Raw genomic sequence first — 22411 nt, 5'->3', positions numbered from 1 at the left:
TTCGAGTCACCGTTGAAAAAACGCGTTCAAACTTCCAGAGCGATCGGTTTTCGCGATTTTGCGAATTTTAAGGCGAAGCTTTCGAAAGACTCTGTAAAGAAAAAAAAAAACAGACGATTCGAACGCGCAGTCGCCTCGAAGCGACCCATATATCGGTTCGCCGAATCCAAGCTGGCGAGTCAGGGAACCGTGGTCGCGTGAAACGCACCGGCATCGCGATCGAAGACAAAGAGTGGAACAGAGGCGCGCACGCGACCATCCGTCCGTCCGTCCGTCCGTTCGGTCGAGGGGGTCAGAAATAAGGTGACAGGCAAAACGCGGAAAGATGGAAGAAGAAGCGGGCACGCGGGCAGGCAGAGCGTGGTGCCGGGCATTGTCTTTTACGTTACGTTGCCTAAGTGACTTGTTTCCACGCTTTCGTGGCTACTCCGTTGCTCGTCGCGGATTCGAGAACCCGTTGCACGCGGATCCACGGAATGGAAAAGATCCCTGGAAACCGAGGCAAACCCGCTCCGGAGCACGCGTGACTGGAAAAATTGCCGCGGTCCAAGTCGAGTCTCGCTTTTTTTTTACGCTTTCGCGGCTACGCGACCCCGCTTGTATTACGCGCGAGCTTCCCACGCGGAAAGTCTCCGTTGAGAGTTCGAGGGTGAACGCTTCGAAGAACGATCGAGGAGGATACCTCGCGAACGACGAAAGAGACTTTTTGCGTTGTCTCTGTACCAAAATGATGTCTTTAAAGAAACTGTTTTGCACGGAAGGAGACATTATGCGGTATAAATCGATTTTTTACTCTCCTTCGTATCATTGTTTCTTCCTCGGTTGTTCTATCGCGTTGAGATACATCGGATACGTTACAGAAGGGAATATTTCGTAACGAAGGATCGAAAATTGCGAATAAATCGCTGAACGTTTGTCTTGTAAATGTTTCTCGTCTCTGCTCGCTCAGGGACCGTTTCCTCTTCCTCTTCGAAGAACGGACCAGCTGTGGACGAAACACTTGCAATTGCACGTTTGCTCCGATTCGACGAAATGGGGTTTAAGGGCGATACGCTCCGATCTCTCTTCGGAGCGAACTCGGTCTCGCGGAGAAGAGTCGTTCGGAAGAACGATGCGTCGTCAATTCCGCGGCAAGTGGGTGCACCGTTGGACAAATTTGACGGTGTAGGAAACGAGATGTCCGTTATTATTCGTTGGTCGTAATTAGACGGTACGATGTGGCATAGTCATTGTACCGCGAAAGGCAGATAAAGCACACGCGCGTTGGTCACGATCCTTCGGTCTCCGCGGCGGTTCTTTTTCTGGTGCAACGGCGCGCATTCCGGAAACGAGCGTGTGCTTTCCTTCGAGCACACCTAGCTACGTGTCTAGCGTCTCGTTCCCGGATATAATTATTGCTTACGTCAGGAAGTTTCGCGCACGTATGTACGTGGATACTCCGAACGAGCAGAACGCCGTACGCGAAATGCGCAATAAATCGATGAAAACCGTTTCTCGATGCGCGATCGTTCGTAGGTTATTACGCGAATCGAGGCGTCGCGTCCACGGAATGTCATCGTTATTGTACGAACGATCGATCGTCTTTGTACGCGTCCCGGTGCTCGCGCGCGAATTAACCGCACCTGGAACAATGCGCGTTCGCGTCTGTTTCTTCGTCTCGAATACAATTTCGCTATATTTTTTAATTCGTTATTTTCATTGATCGTCCTGGGCCGCGTTGGCAATTTCACTTTCACGGGGCACCACTCGTTCATAATCGATGCACGATTATGCACCGACTCGTGTGAACACACGTAGGTACGAGGCACGTGCACGAATTGCGAAGAAGATACCGGCAAGCCGGGTAGATAGCTCACGTGTATGTATCTTCGATTGTACGTACAGGCAGGGTGCCGCGGTTTCCGGATGTTTTAATTAGACTCCGTACGCGTTACTTTTACGGGTAACGTATCCGGCGTTATCGCACGTGCCGTGTATCGTTAAAGTTGCTTACATAAACCGGCTAGAAAGCATTTCGCGGCAACACGATCGGTCGTTTCCTTCGTCGATCGGGTTCGGTTCGCACTTACGAATTTATCGCGGAACGCGCTCGTTTCGCCTACCGGTCGCGTTACGCGCACGCGCACGCGCGTTAATTGCGCGCGATCGTTTCGTAAATGCCCGGTAATCGTCCAGCGGATAACCATACCCCTCTACGATCGGTCAACGAGCATCGCTGCGTTCCAAGCTACGCGCGTTCGTTTCAATAGCGATGCTTTCGAAATGCCGAGCGAAACCATCCGTGGCTAAACTATAAAGAACCGAGTATTTTACCGATCGAAATAAAAGAATTTTAACGGCCGAGAGCGGCGAATAAACGTCTCCGCGGTTGCAAAGAAAAAAAAAGAACCGCGGTGGTACGGTCACGGTAGAGTTTGCGCCGAGAAAAGGTGAGACGAACCTTGTAACATTTCGAGGAACGAAGATTCTTATCGTTGACCATCGTTCCGTCGAGACGATGGTCGACGAATGTATTAAATACCGCGCGGGGACTACCATCGGCTCTACCCGTGGAACGAAACGAGTCGAGAAACGATCATTTTCGTACCAACGGGGCCGTAAATCGTAAACAAGGTTCTCCGTAAAGTAAACGGAATGGACACTTGGTAAGATACAAAGGGAAGGCCTTGTTGCGTTTGTCGTCGGTACCGGATACCGTAGGCGCGACAAAGACCAACGGTACCGCGATGCAAATTTCGACGCGATGAATACCCGATCTAAAAACGAAATTAACAATACGTACTAAACGTTGGCTGGAATACGCGGATACTGGCTCGATGTAACTCCCGAAGGTTACTCGATTATCGTAATAAACTTGTGTATAATCCGCAGAAATTAATTATACATACCAAATAACGGCGAATTGGAATATGTAGATGGTCGCTCGATGTAATGCTCGAAGGGGTAAGAGAAAATAGCGAGCAACGCGGTAGCGTTTAACCAGTGTTCGGTGTATCGAGACGTTTGGTATCCTCCGGACGATTTTGTCAACGTTTCGACTCACGGTCGTCAAAAGGGCGAGAGAAGAGAACTGGGTCGTAGTAGCAATGAAATCGAGCCGCCAAGTTTGCTACTCGTTATTGTATAATTGGCCGTCCGAAAGCGGCAGCGGAATAATCGCGGTACCGTGTCGGCAATAAAAAGCAGCACTTACACGGGCAGGCACAACCGAGATCTAGAAAGCAGAGATTCCACGGGCTGTTCGTAGTCGGCGACCTGGGAATCTCGAGCGCGCGAATTACGCGATCCGGCTGCTCGCGCTTCTCTCGCCCGAGCGGCATTGCTATTCCGTCTATTAAAAATTCAAATCGCCCATTAACCCCGCGATGATTCGGTTTACGCGCGATAATTAACACCGAGACGCCACGGATCGCCCCTGGACGCATTGGCGCGGAGTTTGGTGTTTCTCGAGAATTCGAGCGCTTCCCGGTCGATACCGATACGTGGAGTCATTATATTCATTATACCGCAATCACGGAATTTTAACAGACCGTTAAATGTATTAAGGTCTGACAGTTCTTTCATTGATGCTTCAGTCGCACAGTTTTACAACGCGTCTTTCGTACGCGTTGTTTGCAAACGCAAATCGCATCGGTCGCGAAAGTGAGTCGAACCGATGTTTCCAGGTAACGAGCAACCCACGAAAAACAATCGCGCGTTCGAGAGACAATCGCGACTCGATAAAATGTTAGGTACCGGGATTATCGTTGGATAGTTACCGTGAATGATTTTGCAACCGTCGGTGAAAACGAAATTTTTCGTCGGGTTCGAGGCAAGCGGAGCGAAAATAATTTCAACGGTTGCTCCGTGCCGCGATCGGTCGTAATGTTCGATTCATCGTTATTGGAAAGGTGGATAGCTATTCTTCAATTTCGTAACTGGTATCGATTCTTCCATAAATCCCCGCCAACTTCGTCCTCGGTGTTTTAATTAAATAATTAATACTTCGTATCTTTACGTAAGTATTAGTTTTCTATATAATCTTTCTTACGTAAGCGCTCCCTTGGATAAATCGTTGTTGCGAAATAATTTTGCCGCGTTTTGTACGCGATGGATTCGCATTACCGGGAGTTTCTTCGTCGTTTTACCAAGAGAATCGATTCATTTTGCTCGACGTTGGCAAGGATCTTTGAGAAAAAATTCAAGTTTCGACATCGATCGCGAGCACTTCAACGCCGAACTCGAGCGTTGATTCGTAGTCGGCTACGGTACGGTGATGTTTCGATGTTCGATTCTCGAAAGCGTAATTAACGTTTCGAGGAACACCTCGAACGTAATAACGTAGCACGGTTTGCTTTCGTTGAGTTCGACGAGCATCACCGAGGAACGTTTATAGTCATCTAGGATACCGTGAGAAAGTGTTGAATAGTCGTATCGGGCCGGGAGGTTCTCTGCGCCTATGACGCGAAGCTTTCGTGGATGCACTGTTCTACGCTCGACGTTCGTAGGAAAGTGCCTCGTGAGATCGCGGTTAGGCGATTATAGAGGGATTCAGCGCTCTACGCCTTTCCCTTTAAATATTTATCGCATTTCCTACGGGAGCTTGACCGGTTTTCCATTGTTGAGCGCGTCGGGCGCGAAACAAGTCGGTGCTTTTCACAATCGCGTTCTCAGGTAGATCACAGCGGTTGGGTACCTGCCTCTCTGTTTGGGTTCACGGGGCTTTGCTCGAAAAGCCCACCAGGAAATTCGCTTCGACGAGACGACCCTTCTCCCGATCGAACAGGCGACGAAGATTATATGAGCATTTCGTATCTCGAGTCCAGAAGTTTAATTTTTCCTTCGTATCGTTTGAAACGCTTCGAATTTATTTTAATGAACGCAAAACGAAGCGTTTAATCGGTTGGAATATCCACAAAGTTCGAAGAAGATTCGACCAGTTGGAGGACCTGCTTCGTGGAAGAAACAGAATTTTCACGAAGAGGGAAATTAGTTGAATAATAGTTCCAAGTCACGGAGAACTGATCGCAACCGCGCGAGGAGTCGTTCGTGGATATTCCGAGTGTAGACGGTCGGGAAGCAGACCGGAAGTCGTCGAAAAAACGAACCGTTATGTCGGAATCTCCTCGGAGCGTTCTACCCTCTTTCCCCCGGCTTGTTTACTTACGGGCGCATTAAGAGGAACGCGCGCAGGCGCTTTCGCGAATCGCGTGAATCTTCGAAGCACGGTTCACCGTGCGCATAACGCGGGGTATGCCCATTAACTTTATCACACTGACCCATAAATTGTATCGCGCGGAAGTACCATAGCACCGAGCTGTGTTGAAAATTGGTACCACCTCTCCTCCTCCTCCTTCATCGTCGTCGTGTTCCGTGTCGCGTTGTTCAACGGAACGAGCACCGTTCTTCGTCTCGAGTTTCCTCGATGTCGAGAGTTGCAACGTGGCCGCTGGAAAATCTTGAACAACGCCCGAGGAAACTCGAGCCAGAAGAGCTCCCACTCGTGTTCTCAACATCGCGTTATGAACAGGCCTGCACCGACTCCGAGAGATCCCGGCGAAGAAACGCGCAACTGGTTGGAATTACGTCGAAGAACCATCTGACTGTTTCAGCGAACAGGGCTCGATCGTTTCGATGGTGAAAACCGCCCGCGAAGCGGAAGTAGCTGCTCCTCGAAGACAACGGACTCACGCGCGATCGATCGCGATTAATATCCCCCGAGAAGTTCGACAACGTTGGCCCTGGGTCTTCCGGTGGTTTTTGCTCGATTCTTTCCAGCACGGTAAACCGACACGTTCGAGCGTGTTTGCGCTGGATCGTAAAGCTGAATGGTTGCACCGAGATGGCGAGGATACTTATCGAACGAGAGACGAACCCGTGTGGACGAAATTGATAACTCTGCAATTTATTTTCAAGCAAACTGTTCGAGCTACTCGAACACTCGAACGTTCAGTTTCATACAGCGTTGGACACATTCCAAGTATTCAAGTACAGTTTCGGTACAAGTACGTACCAGTCCCTTCGATCTTCGCACGAATTAGGTATGCAAGGACGCGTGACACATTGTCAACGCCTCGGGGATTGCGTGTCGCCAGAAATATATCACAGGGACGCGGTTAGATGTTACGGCACACCCGTAAAAGTCGAGTTCGATACGGAGAACACGAGCCATTTTCGAAGAAACGATTCGCGAAAACCTACTCGATCTTCGGCCCGTCGATGATAAGCTTTCCAGCGGAAAGAACGACGAAGACGAAGGAAGAAGTTCACCGCGGTTTGTCGCGAAACGCGCTGGTTAGACCAGTCCCGTACCGTTAGACGGAAACACCCGAGTGTTTGTTTTCAATCTTGTTGCACCTCGTTCGTTATCTTTCCCCATTGTTCTCCCGTCTTCTTGGGTCCCAGTTCGCGCTAACGCATCCTCGTAGGAACGAACGCGCGGTTGCGCGAGCAATTTCGCTTGGAACGATACAGCGAAATCGATTCAACGATGAACGCGATAGCGACTGATCCGAGCAGTACCGTGACGTTTTAACGAGGTCTTCCAAATTTAGAGGGCGCCCAGTTCGAACGCCCAGTTTTACCACAGACTCTGCTCGTCGTTGTTTTTTTTTGTTTTTTGGAGGAGCGGGTGGGGGATTTCCGATGACCCGGATATCTCTATCGGGAGCAGATCCCGGTAGGAGGATATTCCTGGGAGCGAAGAACAATGCTCGGTTTCCGTTAGCGCGGCTCGCGTTAATTGATCTCGCTTTTCGCGGGACAATTGAACGGATGTTCTATATCTCACTTTCGTCAAAAACGGGAAAGAAATTCCGTCAAAGGTGCTCTTCGTTCGCGAGATACGCCCTTTGAGTTATCCCACGAACGTGGACTCGAACCCAGACCGAACACGTCGCGCGGAAAGAGACAAACCCGAGTAACTATTCCGAGACCTTCCGTTCGCGGATAGGACTGGAAGTAGAACGATTCGACACGGTGTGTCGAATTATCGAGTCTCTCGACGCTGCGTATTCGTCGAGTGGACGCGTATATTTAGAACATTATTCGACCGACAGAGAACGAATACACGTGTACCATCGACGAGTCGGAGAGCGATCGAGAGTTCGGTACGGGGAACGAAAGATCCGTAGACCATGCTCGCTTGTCAATCTTTGGAAAAAAGAATCCGTCGAAGATCTAGGTAGCCGAGTGGATAGATCGGTCTCTCGAGCGAAAGACCCTGATGAAATCAATCCACCTGTTCCTTTTCTCCTTAGCATTTTCTGGTGTTGAGTTTCTTGTGAAATCGACGACGACCGTGTTCGTAAAACCCGTGATGCGATCGGTGTCGTTTCGAATATTAAACTTTTCGAGAAAGAAACGATCCACCGTATCCGAGTGGACGTAACCGATTAACCGATCGAAACGTCCATTAATAGCGGCCACTTGGAACGTTGCACTCGGAGGAAAAGCATCCGGATCGAAAATTGCATCTCGAATTAGGGGACTCGGTCCTGTTTCTGTTCGTTGAGAAGCTGAAAAATTGTCTCGTAACTGGTCCGGAAGCGTCTCGCGTGTACGTCACGCTTAATTATCGCGTTTTCCCTCCACGACGACGTTAATTCAATTGTGTCGCGAAATCTTACGGGGCGGGAAAATTGCACGGATTGCGTGCCGGTTTTTCCGTCGCTCTCGTAATACTTGGACGGTCGCGGTGCGTGAATAAAGTGCGTGCACTCTCACCCGTCGGTGTCGAATGACGATCTGAAACGGGAGATCGGGTACGCTTGTTTCTCGAGGCGCGGTTTACCGCTTAAGGGAGCATTGTAAAATAAGATGGGATTTTTCACGGCGACTTTGTAGCTCCTGTTTATTGCGGCCATTTCCTTATTTCTCACGGTTTGACTGGCTGGAACCAATCGACAGGGACTTGTAATCGTATTTCATCGAATTACCGTTTCACCCGCGATCCGTAGACCGTTTGAAAAACTACGAAGAAACTAGAAAAAATGTTGAATCGTCGTCTGTTAGAAATCGTTCGTCTCCGCTCGAATGGATAACGATGGAAATTTATTTTTCGCCCGCGGAGAGAACTGAAATTTTACCATCGAAAGTGCTTTTGGAATCTCGACTTGTTCCAGACGAGCGACCGAGGAAAATCGATTTTCCACGGTGGAGAGAAACGAATTTTTACCATCGAAAGTACTTTTAGAAAATCGTCGGCGAGGTTCGCGAGGACGGTACCGGTGATCGATACGCGCACGGTGACGCGTCCCGTCTCGAAGATGAAACGAATCGATGATTTATCGATCGAGTTCGTTCGCGGAATTGCAGAACGCGTGGAAAGAAACTCGTGGAAAGTTTCCACGCGTATGGAAATCTTTCGCTGGGTCTATCGTCTCGCGGATCGACGTATCGATAAGATAAGAGTAGCCGCGAAATACAAGGTACAGCCAGCCCCGCGACAGCCTTGATACATTTCGAAAGGTGCAAGAACCGCAAACTACGTTACACAATATCATTTTAATTGCCGAGTGAGTCACATAAGTTTTGTAAACAATAATAGCGGCCACGAGCGCGGCGAGCCACCGTCGACTGTCGCTGACGAGGATTGCGACACGCGCCTTTGGTCTGCCGTAATCGGTCCGTAATCTCATTAATCGCGTACTTGGCTACTTTCGCAGATTCCGCGGATAATCCGGTGGCAGCCTCGTTTTCCAGCTGTAACGCGCTTCAAAACCGCGTCCATCGCGATTCGTTCTCCGCTCTTCTTCGAACGAGTTTCGTTCGTCGGCCGCAATTACGGCGTTACAGCGTTCCACGTTTACACGTGCTCGGTTTTTATCAACGTTTTCCACGGTCCGCGCGTACCTTAGCGGCCGCAATCACCCGATCGCCTAATAATAACAGACACGATTTCGAACAGAGATTATTGCCCGTGGAATTCTTCGGTCGAGGATCCTCGTTAATGCCCCGTCGCTGCTCGTGGTCCACTTTCTTCTTGAAAAAAAAAAAGAATATATATATATATATATTCTCTGGCGGTGGTCGGAATCATCGTAGGTTTACGTCGATATTTTCGACATCGTGGCTCTATATCGATGTCGAAATCATCGACGCGCAAGTTCACCTTTCCGATCGGTTTCGCGTAAAACGAAATTACGCAACGCACCGGTCGAGAGTGGCCGATTTTACTACGGTTCGTCACACCAGATTGAATATTCGATCGAGTAAATGGCTCCGTTCGAGGTTCGCGTACCTCTCGAGTTCAGTCGGGAATCGAATTAAGTTTACGTAAAACGATAACGGGATATCGAAGTTATTAAATTCGTCGTTCGATACATTGTGCGCGCTAAGGTAACGGCTTCGTCTCGGTTATCGATCAAATTTATTATTCGGATTCGCGATCAGGAGACATACCCCACCACTGTGTACTATATTTCTTCGATTCGAGCGATCGTCTTGAATATATATCCATACGTTATACGATCGTACTTACGTCCATGTGTTGCTCGAACTGTAATTTTTCACGAACGAGCCACGCGTCAGATATCGTTTATTTTCCATTCGTTCACCGAGCTAATCTTTACCCGTACGAAGTATACACGCGTAAATACATAATCTTTCGTCCCGATTCTCCACCATTGTACGAAGCGTTGTCTCGTTCGATCGATAGAGCGACGCGCGTGTTTTCATCGGGATCGTCGAATATCGATGAAGTAATCGTGACATTTGTCTCGATGGGTTCGCAGCTGATCAAACGTTTCGTAGCTTCGATCGTGTAACGCGGAAAGAAAAATAACGTTTCTGGAGCGTGTGTCGCGCGTGTTCTTCGTTTCCGATCGTGGTTTTCTCGAGGCTCGAAGAATCAACGAGCTTCGAAGAATCAACGAGCTTCGAAGAGCGCTCTTACGAGAGACAGATATCGAACAAGAAGCGCGTTTCGATCCACTTAGCCGCTCTATCCTCGACGAAGCGACGTTTCCGAGCGCAAGAGGTCTGCAGAAATTGCACAACGCTTAACACCGATCACCGCGGGTTTCCTTCGCTTCTTGTTCTTGTTAATCCTCGCAGATGTATCCGGCTTTGGCGCTACCCATTTGCCATTGTAAGACAGACGGCAATAAAGATCTCAACGCCGAACTGTTACGTCGAGAGGCGCCCCGATGGGCGATGTTTACGCGTTTACAAAATTAGAATCATCGCCGTAACTACGCGAAAATTCTGACCCAGCCGGAGATTGAAATCGAAATTGACTTCGTACGAATCGCGATTATCGAGAAAATCTGGTCGTTAATCTCTTTGAAATACGAGTGTTCAAACCCGATGTAATCACGATCGTACGAATCGCCGTAAATATTTTACCGTGATTCATTACCTCCGTAACGCGATACCTGTCTTCGTTAATTACCGAAAAGTTTCGATACCGTATCTCGCGCACTCTTCCTGTATTTTTCGCGTCATTTTTCATCCGACGAAGAAAATTCCATTGAAAATTTACAAGCGTCGCAGACGCGTCTCGAACGCAAGCGTGTAAATTCGTAAGCGGAGAACGATACGAGAAACGATCGTTTCGGGAATTCTGAAAAATAAGGATTTTTGCGTATCGATAATCGGGTACGACCAGTTACGCGAGCACGCAAATGGCATGGGTACACACACGTATCGCGACGGTTGTCGACAAAGTGACTTTTCCGCACCGTGAATAATTTTAGTCGGAACTCGTGCGTTGCGTTCGGTGCTGCAAAGAGCAAAGTTCTCGACGACATCGTTGCCGGAGAGAAAGGACATTTTCTGCGAAACGCTCGGCACCGAAACCGAGGCAAATTGTTCCTTTTTCTTCTTTTTCTTCCCTTTCTACCATTCGTTAACGTTTCAGTTCTCGGGAGTCTCGTAGACTCGGATGGACCGTGGAGTTGCGTTACCACGGCCAATCGTTGTCGAACTCGTCACGGGCCATTGCCGTTCGATTACGAGCCTTTCTGTTTCTCTTTCTCTTTCCATCGTTCGCTCCTTCCCCCGGCGACGCTTCGCCTCGCATTATCGTTTTCTTCGGAGGGAAAGTGAACGACGCAACGGCCGTGCACCGAGAGTGTACCCCACCGTCGAGAAGTGCAACGCCAATTAAATCGGAATCGTCGACGATTCTTTTTTTTTTTCTTTTACTTTTTCTCTCCTCTCGATCGTAATTATCGTCAGTTTCTCATCCCCGTTTTCCGTCGGATCGTCGGGTCGACGCGAGTGGTTTTCCACGAAACGCGACTCGTTGACGTGCACGGCTCGTCGATACGCGCGCTATCACGGCGTTAAAAAGTTTTCCGATCGTGCAGGAATTAACGCATTAATTTCGTAGACGCTCGAGCTCCGTTCCCGGTAGAAACGCGATACCTGCGGGAAATTCAATGATTCGTTGTACAGCCGGAGACAATCGTGGGGCCTGGTCGCTGAATAATTCAGGTAAATTGTCGAGTAGCGTTCCAACGTATCTGCGATAAAGATTACAAAGTAACGGTGGTCGTGGGGAGCAATTGGAAAAACGGAACAATTCCACGAAAGAACGATAGATCGAAGTCACGTTTACACGGACGCGAGAGCTCCGAACGAAGAACAATGTAGCCTCGATAACACCGAAGTCGACTGACTTTTTATTTGTCAAAGATGTACGGACCTTCGATTAGTCATTTCGTGACAAGCTTTATGCACGTTCGCGTATTGTTCTTCGATATACGCAGTATTAGCGCATAACGACCTATCCACATTGCGATCGTGTATCGGTTATTGATATTCTAATATCGCGAGGTATTGGACGTTGCAGATGCACGCGCGATGCACCACGCATATTCGATGAGCGTGCAACGTATCTAAAACCATACTATCTTTCGACGAATTACACCGACTGGTTTGCTAATTTTTCAAAGACGAGAAACCGTTATTCGCACGCGTTACAGTTATTACGGTAAGCCCCAAATATTTCGAGGAACGTACACGCTACGAGTTCAAACGAAAACTCTAGCTGGCTGTATACAATTTATCTACAGCAAGAAATTACTGTATACAATTTCGGATTTCGACGAGAGCTGATACAGAATCTAACCTGAAGGAAACTCAGCGGGAAGCGTGTACAATTTTTGACGATCCTCAGCCTCTGCGACTGACGCAAGAATCGAGGTACACGCGGGGGACAAACAGGATACAACGATTCTTTTCTTTCAATGACGTTATCGTATTCCCGTATCGCACCGTTTCTCCAACTTCGTGCTTCTACGTATCCCACTTTACTTAACGGTACACCAGGCCCGAGAAACGGAGAGTAGATCTTTCGTTAGCGGAAACGGATCCGCGGGAAGGTCTTTCTCTTCGTGCCGTGTAATTAGATTAGACGCGGTACGAAAACCGTTGCAGTTTGCAACAAAAGGAAACACACGTGTAAGTCGATTCGGGCTGCGCGAGCTGCTCGTTTCAGTTTCGCGCCGGGGGGATCGCACCGGAAGCTCGTAAAATTCACCGCTGAAGAACGGAACCGAACGTGAAACAGAGAGAATGGGTTTTACGTGGTCGAACTTTCGAGTTCGAGTTCGGAATGGAAAGAGAAAAAAAAGAAAAGACTCGGTTACGTTCCCTTGACGGCGAACGATGAAACCAAAGCGTCGTCGATAGGTGGGGGTGTGTAGGGCCACGTGCTCCGTCCGAAGGCACGATAAATCGAAGATCCGCGCCCATTTGTACCAGTCGGTGTTCACTCTGCTTCCTTGTTTCGGTTATTTCCCTTTCTATCGAGCGGATGTCTGTTTCTTCGAGCAGAAAGCGACAGGAGCTCAGCCATTAAATTAGAAGTCCGATAAAGTGTGCCGGAAGATGGATTGCTGGTCTGGCGTGTAATTAGAATAATCTTTCCGTCGAGGATGGTTTCCTTTTCGAAACGTTATTACATATTTCGAATCTTTACGGTGGGAGCAAGAAATTATCGTCGGTACAAGTTTTGTCCGTTTTCGTTCGAATCGGTGGGACGGATCTCTTCGTAATAATGATGCCCGGCACCGGTAGGTGTAATAACGCACCGAGTAATAACAATATTTCGCGTTTCCCGGCAATTAATTTTATCTCTGAATGGGAACGTTTCGTCATCGTGTAAACCGTTAACGACGACATTAGATAGACCCGATGTGGAAAGATCCAGTCGGGAGACCGGTCGGAGGATCGAACATCGGCCAGGATTCGTGACTCACGAATACTCGAGACCTTGTCGCGTGCGCACACTTTCGCGGCAAATGGATACCCGGCTGTAATTATTCGCATCGATTCGCTCGTCGATACGTACGCAGTCTGTAATTGAACGGTCGGATCAACCGGAGCTAACAGATGCTCGAGTATGCGAAGAGAGGACGAGTGTCTCGTAATGGCCGCGTATCTATGATTCATCCTTGGACGATATTAAGAACGATAGATAGCGGCACAGGCTTACCGGGCGGCTACGTTATCGATTCTCGTTGTTACTCGAGAACCGTGTATCGTTTTTCAACGTTAAACGGAAACGAAGTCGTTCTCCGTCGTTTTTAACGAGTTCGGGTATCGGGTCCATTTGCACGAATTGCATCCGCGAGGAAAACGAAACCACCTGGCGTTGCATCGCGCATTGCCGAACGAGAATCAACGAGTCGTTAAATGTAACAGAAGAATGCGTAATTCAGGTATTCGTCGGCGAAGCTTCGATGAGATTACGCGGAAGTATTACCGATCTTTCTTTTTTAATGCCGTAAACTCGTCCGATGGTATCATCCATTACACGCTCTTTGATACGGAATTGCAAAAAAGGTAGGTTCGTTGTCGCGAAACGGACGCAGTTCCATTACATCGCTGGCGCTCGAGGGAGAAGATTTTATAGGAAGATAATCTTCATTGAGTCATTCCCCTATCTTCGTTTATAAAGAACGTTTCGAGGATGATCCTCGATGGAAGTATCTGCGCGTAGTCGTCGTTAAAATTTATACGCAACGATTACGTACCAATTATCCGTTAATTATTATCATCGTCGTTCACTGCTTCGAAATGGTTGACTCCGGACTCGTATCGTTCTTCTAGCCATCGTTTCGAACGAATCACCATCTTTGGATCGCGTTAATTGTAAACCAGTAGGAGCTCGCGATCGAGATTTAATTTCGCCGAGACTACGAAAATGGACGTGCAAGATTTACCATCGGGGAAGGGAACGGGCGACCGTTTCCTGGTACGTTTCAACGTGGGATCGTGTTCGTAGCGTCATCGACGTTAAAACCATCGCAATCGGGGCAACAGTCGAGAGAACGGGACAGAGATCCGTGACTCATGGATCTCCGGTGTTCGCCTCGGGCCGTGTTACCTTATGGAAAAGCGTTCCTTGCTCCTCGTACGTGTCGCGCACGCCCCCGTCTCTTCTCGGTTTCTGTCCACAATCCTCTATGTACCCACCTCGTTTGCGCACTCGTGTCCGCGTGTCCCTTTTGCAGCGCCCTTTATCCTTTTTTTCCCGCGACGTTTCTCGTTTCCCGTGCGCATTCGACGAGTCTTTTCGCTTCGAAACCCTCGAGACGTCGCGAGTTGCGACGCGGGCAAAGAGCGCTCGTTTCAGAAAAAGTTTGCTCGAAAAATATCGCGGAAGTAACCCGTCGAGGTGTTAAACGGTCGACGGTTCTCGGTACAGTCTCCGTACGAATGTCCGAAGGTTTTTCTACGACGCCTCGCGGTTTTCGAGAACGAAGGACGCGAAACGGAATTGGGGCCAACGAGAGATTCGTCGAATAAATTTTATCGATCGGTCCGTCGCCAGTTGCGGCGTTCGGGAAAATTGTTACGTGGAATTGTTACTCTTTTATTTATCGCACCGGCGAACTTCACCTTCGATGTTTCGCAAACAGACGTCGATATTTAAACATTTACTCCACCGTTCTTTCGATTATGTCACCTTTTCGTTTCTCAGGTGACTAATACCGTTTCGCAACGGCTATAGTTCCGGCATAAGAATCGAGAATACAAAGTCAATCGGTCCGTTTCAATTTTACTCGACTCTCTCGACTCGATCCGTTTCAAATTCCTGGGTAATTGTACGTTTACAAAAATGCACAAACGTACGATTTTTATCCATCGCGTTCGCGATGGAATTCATTGGCCTCTGGCGAACTTTGGGGGATCGGCGAACTATAAGCCTTTGGCTTCCTCGGCGATCGGTCGATGAGTAACCACGGGAGACCAAGGCCGTACCTTCTAGCTCGATAAACTCCACCGACATCAAACGGCAGGATTGTTTGTTTGTGTGCACGCCCGCATTACAGTTCCCTTTTCCATTTGCGCATGCATCGCGATTCGTACCGCAGAACCGTGTCCCGAGATTTCGCGAACGCGATCGAATTAGAATTGTACACTTTTTTTTGTTTCGTTTTTTTTTTCCGGTACACGATGAACACCGATTGTTTCGCGAACGCGATCGAATTAGAATTTTACTTTATTTTTCGTTTATTTTTTTTCAGTACACGGTAAACACCGATTGTTTCGCGAACGCGATCGAATTAGAATTTTACTTTTTTATTCGTTTCGTTTATTTGTTACTAATTCTACCGGATCGAACACGGTCGCGCGAAACGATCGATCGCTTTCGATCCATTCCCGCGATTGAAAAAGGACGATCGAAATACCGTGAACTCGTTACGGGCCCCGGCTTTCCTCGAAGGATAACCCGGATTACGTTTTACGATCGTGTAATAACGAGCGTTTAATCGAACGGTGTTGTTGCAACCGATGGTATCCGCAGTCTCCAATTTTCTTTCTCTCCCTCAATTAAAACGCAAGAACGGCGAAATTACGCGATTACGTAGCGGTAACGCGAAATTGCGTCGTCGCTCGAATCGAGTAATGGTAATTTCGGTGTTTCTTCGCTCGAGCGAAAGTACAAACGACGCAGAATCGAGGTAATTTATTTTTTTCGGTTACGAGAGCACCGCACCGTTAAAACACCATTGAAAATTTTGTACACCGAAGACTTCCGCGACTGCCTCGATCCCCGATTTCAAAAGAAAATTTTATTTCGGCTCCGTTCGTCGAGACGTTCCCTTCGCATTGTGCGTCCCGCGATTTTCACGTATTTTTAGCTCGTCGAGGAGGTGGCTTTCGAAAGAAATATGTACTCCCACGAGGAAAGGAATACCTCGATTCTGCGTTAATTTAAGCCAGTCGTGGAATTCGAGCGCACTCGTGGTATCTCGGGCGTAGACCTAGAAAAAAAAGGTCAATCTCTCGTTTTCCTTTCTCATAGTCAAGAGCAGGATCCGTATCTCCTCGCCTCTGCGCAACCTTTTCAGCTCCGCGCGATGACGAAACTTGCCCCGAAGCTTTTGTTTCGATCCGTCGTTACGAAACAGCCAAACATTGTCCTTTCACCCGATTCTCGTGGGTCTCTCGCGGCGTCGCTCGTAAATTCTTCGAGCTGGAGAACGTTGTCTCGTGAGTCACGTCCTTTTAATATTCGTCGGGCGAAGCGCGCTCGCGCTCGCGCGGCCAAACGAGCCAAGAATTTCGAGAAAGGGAACGCGCTCGAACGGAATCCACTTTTTTCCCCGTGTTTTCGACGTTTCCTGTTCAGGGACGTTCCGCGGTAGCCTTCGTAGGTCGGTGGCGATGTTTCGAGGTCGAAAGTAGTCGAGCGGATTTCACGAACGGCGTTGAGGTTTACCGCCGCTGTGCGATTCGTTTGCTCACGGATTAGCGTTTTTGCGCTCGAATTATGCGCACGGTTTTCCGATGGAACGTTTCTTCTGTTTTCAATGCGGTAACAGGCCGCGAGTCGTATAAATGAATAAATTAACACACGATACGCCGGGACGAGTCAAGGTTGACGTCGAATACGGAGAAAGGAGAACGTAAAGCTCGAGTTGATCGAAGGAAATGTATAGTCGTAGGACTTGCATCGATCGGACGGTCCGATCTTTCCACCACGCGTTAATACACGAACGGAGGGGAAAATTAACGACCTGTTGCCGAGAAAATCGGAAACTCCGACCGTGAAATCGGATCCGAATCGAGCGAGGGTAAGAAGAAAACCGATCCATGCTATCGACAAATTGGATTACCAATTTCACGGAGAAGTATCACCGATAAGACGATTTTACGGACGAAAAAGCGACTCGGGTAGCACTTGGTTGCATTCGAATCTCGATATCTCACGTGCTCGGTGGTGTGCCGTCACGGAAACGTCGTAGGCACCGAATCGCGCGTACACTGGTCGGTAAATTGGCTTTGATCGATTTTTTTTTAACAAACTTAACGTACCTTCCACTTTCCTCCGACAGAGTCTAGAGCAAGAGAGGTACCTGCTACGAAGAAGACTCGAGGAAGTCAAGGACGAGAGCGAGGCGAGAAGTTTGGAACTGCAAACCGACGTCGAGACGCTGAGACGCGAGCTGGAGCAGCAGAACGAGCGCGCGAGACGAGTGGAACGGGATCAATCGACTCTGGTTACGGAGCTCACCGCTCAAAACACGAGGTTCGCCGATCAGCTGAGAGAAGCTGCCAAACAGGAAGAACAGCTGCTCAGCGAGGTCAAGGTGCTCAGGGAAAACTGTGCCCTCGGAAATACCACGCTCCAGGATCACGTCAGCAGCTTGGAGGTTCTCAGGGATGAGGTAAATTAACGGTTTACGAGCGCGCCCTCGGCTCAAACTCCCTTTCGACGCGAGTTCTCGGTTACACGGTGCGGTTTTCTTTTTTTCTTATTTTTTTTCGCGTTCGACGTCGGCCATCCTTCGCGACTCGAAAACATTCGCGTCAGGTAGCCTCGAAAACATTTGCATCCGGACGATTCGTCGAATCGTGAATCACCGTTTATTTAGTCGCAGTGCGCAAATATTCCGTCGGTATAAGTGAATGGAACCTTGGCTGCGCAATTGATCTCGAGAGACCGGAGACTCTTTCCGAGCGCTCCTCGAACCGAGATATATTTCGATCGTCCACGTTTTCGAATCAAAATTTCCAGTGGAAAATCATGGATATCCCGTCGTCTCGTTTAAACGACTATGGATCCCCGAAAATCTCGGCCACGCGAACGATTCCATCGCGGAACAGATGTCTGAGAGTGCTCGTAGAAATTCACGTCCGTGTTATTGTCCCGGGAACGTCGTTTTCCTCGCTCGGGTCGCGGATCGCTCGGTTAATTATTCTTGGGAATTGCGTTTACCGTTGGGAAGAATTGAATATTTATGTTCTCGGTCGGTATCGACGACGATTCTCCGCGTTTAACGAAGTCGCGAAAGAAACCTGACCGTGAGAAGTTCAGCCGGATCGTGGAGAGCGAACACAATCGTGACCCTCGGCGATCGACTTCGACTGGCCGTCCTTCGCTTCTTACGCCCTTTGTTCTCTCCTTACAAGAGGCGACCGGCTCTCGAATTTCAGGAAATGCTCTTCACGCGTGAATTAAGTGCGCGCGATACGGGTTACGTCGTATCTGCTCGCTTGCGCGTGTTACGTCAATGTTATCGATTGTACCACGGAACGTTGCAAAGGTAACACGAGCGTCCCCTCCCCCCGTAAGAGAAAAAGGTTAATGGCGGGCTCCTCTTTCGAGGACTGGTTCGCGGCACGTTGGAGCGAGGTTTCCACGAGCCGAAACCGAGCCGCGTTCACCGTTTCGTTTCCATATCGCGTATCCAAAGTTTACGCCTCGGTTCCGATACGCGTGTTTCCAGCGACCTTGGATCCACGGAAGGTTACCGCGCTCGAACTCTTTAAAATCGTTTTCTCCTTCCTCGACGCGAAGAACGAACCTCGCGACCGGTTTCGAAACGAATCGTTCGAACATCCGAAACGAGAGTCTCGTTATCCTTGCGTCCGTTACCGTTTGAAGATCGGTTCGCGCGATACAACGACGAAACAAAGAATCGCATCGTTCGGTGACGGTTGGTCACCTCGCCGCGTTAAAAACGTTTACCGTACGGAGTTGAAGAGGTATTACGAAAACTGTAACAGTTTATCGTGCATCGCGCTCGCGCGCTCGGTATCGAGTTACGGGAAACACGGAACGTAAACACGCACCGTGAACAGTATCCCGAGTATTTTTCGTGTTCGACCTTACTCCTATTGGTTCCGTCTCGGCGCGATACCTGCTCGATGCTTCCGCGTGGATAGAAAAGAAACAAAGCACCGTGTCGCGCGCGTACGCGAGTCGTTCCGACCGGTGTCGTCGAGAAACGAATTCAAAGCCGTGGAAAGCTCGAGTGACACGCACCGTGCGTCTGGGTAGTACTCGGGCGTCGTCCAATCGGAGTTGTCGCGTACGTGGTCGTAAGCCGATTGATAGAGGCCAAACAAACGTCGTATCGAATGTAACGCGAGCGGTGTTAACACGGTCTTGGTTGTCGTTCCAGGTGCAGCTGGTATCCGCGCAACGAACGGAATTAGAAAAGAGGTCCTTGGAGCTGCGGGAGGAGAGAGCGAGGGCGATGGCGGCCCTCGAAGAAGCCGAGGAGAGAGCAGCGGCCTTGGAGCGGCTCGGTCACGAGGCGGAACACCGGGCGAAGCTGGCCGAACGAGAGAGGTGAGTTCCTCGCGATTCGATACCGGCCGCTTAATATTCTCGGATAACGCGCGCTCGATATATCCGCGATAACACGGATCTCGATACGTTCCCTCGTATCGCAGCCCACCGAGCTGCCCACGCGACCACGAGGGGGCTTTTCCATCCGGTACACCGGGAGAACGGTTGGGCCGGTTTCTTCGCGGTCACCGGGCATTTAACATCGTTCGCGACGACGTTCGTCCCGCGGTTGATACCGTGTCGTAATTAGGCCCCGTGAGGACCCACCGACCGTTCCTACTGTCTTACGTTTTCCCTCGTTCGCAGCGGAAACAATTGCGCGTCTTTTATCGGCCTATTTTTTTTATATCCGCAACGTACAATTTTGCGGACTTCCGACTTACGAAACAAACGGATCGAGAACTGTACAGATATCAAAGGTCAAGGAACATGGGGGGAAGTAGGGTGAAATAAAGACGATAAGTCGTTGGAATTAATTTATTTATCCGCGTGTTCAGGCACGAGCTCGTTCTCGGTGCCGTATCACCGGACAGCTGAACAGAACGTATCGTCGATGCGATATCGCTCGAAAACGTTCTCCCGCGCGGAGAACCGGCGTGCAAACAACCTTGGTTGTTTCTCGCACCCGATGGAAACGGTTCTCGTGTCCCCTGGCGCGCTCTCAAAGCGAGTACCTACGTAGAGGTACACGCCGCGACGGTTTCCCGCTCGATATTCGCGCGAGCTCGTCGCTCGGCGCGCCCACACGCTCGCGGAAAGTCGATCTGGCGCAAGGCGATCCGGCGAACCGGGAAACGGAATAAGGTTCCAGTCGCGCGGTAATCGGGCGCCCCGCCTGTGTTTGTTCGCGCTCCTATGGAATTATCGCGTTCTAAATTCGGTAGCTCCCGGTTCCCCGAGCGTTTGCGCAAACATCTGTTACGTAGGTTCACGAGGGGGAGAAAGGGAAGAAAGGAGTCCGCGAGCGCGTTCCATTGTCCCGACACGTAGGAAGAAAACCTCCTTTCGCGTCGAGGGGGATCGATGTTAACCGTCGTTCGATCTGACCCCCAGAGACGAGCTGATGGCCACGTTGGCGAGCATCGAGGAGGAAAGGAGAAGCAGATCGGACTCGATACAGAGACCACCGAGGTCCCTCCAGGCCGAGATGGAGTGCGAGGAGAGCGGAACTGGTAACTCGCTCGGTGATCAAGAGGATCTACGCGCCGAGGTGGCCAGGGCGACGAAACGTTTGAAGGAGCTCTGCGTTCATCTCAGGCGCGGAGAGGACGACTCGGGGCTCCAGAGCGACTGCGACGAGTCGATGCTCGTGATCGTGAACAACAACACCACGGACGCGGAGGAGGTGAACACCAACGGGCAGGAGACCCTCCCCAGCTCGGTAAGAGCCTCGCGCGTAACTCGCCGCTCTTTTGTTCGCCGATTTCCGGTTTTCGAGCGCACCGGGAGACAGACCCCCCACCTTGAACGCCTCTCGTGCCCGCCCACGAGAACTCGACGAACGTGCTCGGCTCGTCGCGAGGAGCCGACGAATCCGTGGATGGACAACGCGACCGTGATCGACACTTTTTGGCCGACCACCTCGCTTCCTCACGGTCCTGGAATCGCGGAGTATCGTACGGTAATGCTCGTTCGAATTTCGATAAATCGGGGCTCGGTCTCGGGACCGATACTCCCGTGGGAGAGAGGACAAACGTGGCGAAAGTAAAGATGAGAATAGCGCGGCGTAAGGACCGATCTCGTGTTTGAATTTTCTGGACAGAGAAAGTAATGGACGAACGAAGACGAATTGAACAATTTAGGAGTTTACAGTTTTGTAATTAGACGGTAATAAGCGCTCGAGCTCGATCATGGTCGCTTGGCACTGTATATTTCTTTCTCGCGTACTCTCGCTACGTCTGTTCGCTGTCTTTGTTCGGAGGATCGGCTCGAGACGTCACCTGGGGACGAGTCGGTTAAATTTAGTCGAACGGAATCGTCCAAGCGAGCGTTACCGTATTTGTGCTACACGTTACCGTGTAAAGCAGGAATTTAGAATTTGAAATACGTACAGAGTACCAAACGAGGTAGAAAAACAGTCGGTGACGGACAGATCTCGTTCGAGTTTCCTCGACTAAACACGATCGTCTATTTTTCGCAGGCGAACTGTCCGGGCGCTCTTCTGGAGCTGGTAGAGGAGGTGTACAACTTGTCCCTGTCGGGTAGAGGAGCCCCCGGTGAGCTGGGTATGGCGGTGGAGCTTCACAGGGTACGAGAGGAACTCGAACACACGAAGGAGCAGTACAAGCAGAGCCAGGAGGAGCTGAAGAGACGGGGGGAGGTTCTCTTGGACACGACGAGCAAGTTGAGCGTGTGCGAGGCCGAATTGCGCGGCGTTCGAGAGGAGAGGGACAGAGCGCGCGGCGACATGGAGCACTCGCAGCTGACGAAGGACGAGATCCTCGCTCAGGCTTTCAGCGTCAGGGATCAAGCGGTGGCCAGGAAGAACCGTGCCGAGGTGGAGCTGGCGAAAACCAGGATCGACGTTCTCCAGGCGAACAGCCAACTGATGGAGGCCATCCAGCAGAAGGTGGAGCTCAGCCAGCAGCTCGAGCAATGGCAGATGGACGTGCAGTTGCTCTTGGACGAGCACGTGCGCAGCAAGATGATGCCCCTGGCGAACACGATCACATCCGCGAACGCGGACAACGCGGACATCGTCGCACCGGCGCGGAAGAAGCGGAGCACCGGCTCGTCGAAGAAGATGTTCGGTTTCTTTTGACGAAAATAAAACGTGCTCGTTCGGTTACGAGAAAGAAAAGGAAAAGAACAAAACGGTGGAACGCTCCTGTGCGCGCGTTGAGAACAGAAGACTTGGCGCTCGAAGGGACTAACAGGGGTGGAGAGTATGTC

At 50.0% G+C, this 22411-nt stretch overlaps 1 protein-coding gene across 1 annotated transcript in view; it reads left to right on the top strand.

The window, feature by feature from the left end:
• The window catches only part of LOC143151452 (bicaudal D-related protein homolog), a 27633-nt gene extending 5222 nt beyond the window's left edge, over positions 1-22411 (top strand). The window contains exons 2-5 of the mRNA XM_076320561.1: positions 17277-17609; positions 19350-19519; positions 20573-20900; positions 21660-22411. Coding sequence (XP_076176676.1) covers positions 17277-17609; positions 19350-19519; positions 20573-20900; positions 21660-22280 — 1452 coding nt within the window. The 3' untranslated portion in view covers positions 22281-22411. The remainder of the gene's footprint in view (positions 1-17276; positions 17610-19349; positions 19520-20572; positions 20901-21659) is intronic.

Source organism: Ptiloglossa arizonensis, chromosome 9 (assembly GCF_051014685.1).
Source record: "Ptiloglossa arizonensis isolate GNS036 chromosome 9, iyPtiAriz1_principal, whole genome shotgun sequence".
Lineage (NCBI taxonomy): Eukaryota > Metazoa > Arthropoda > Insecta > Hymenoptera > Colletidae > Ptiloglossa > Ptiloglossa arizonensis.
Note: the sequence above shows the minus strand (reverse complement) of the source record. Positions and strands in the feature narration are given on the sequence as shown.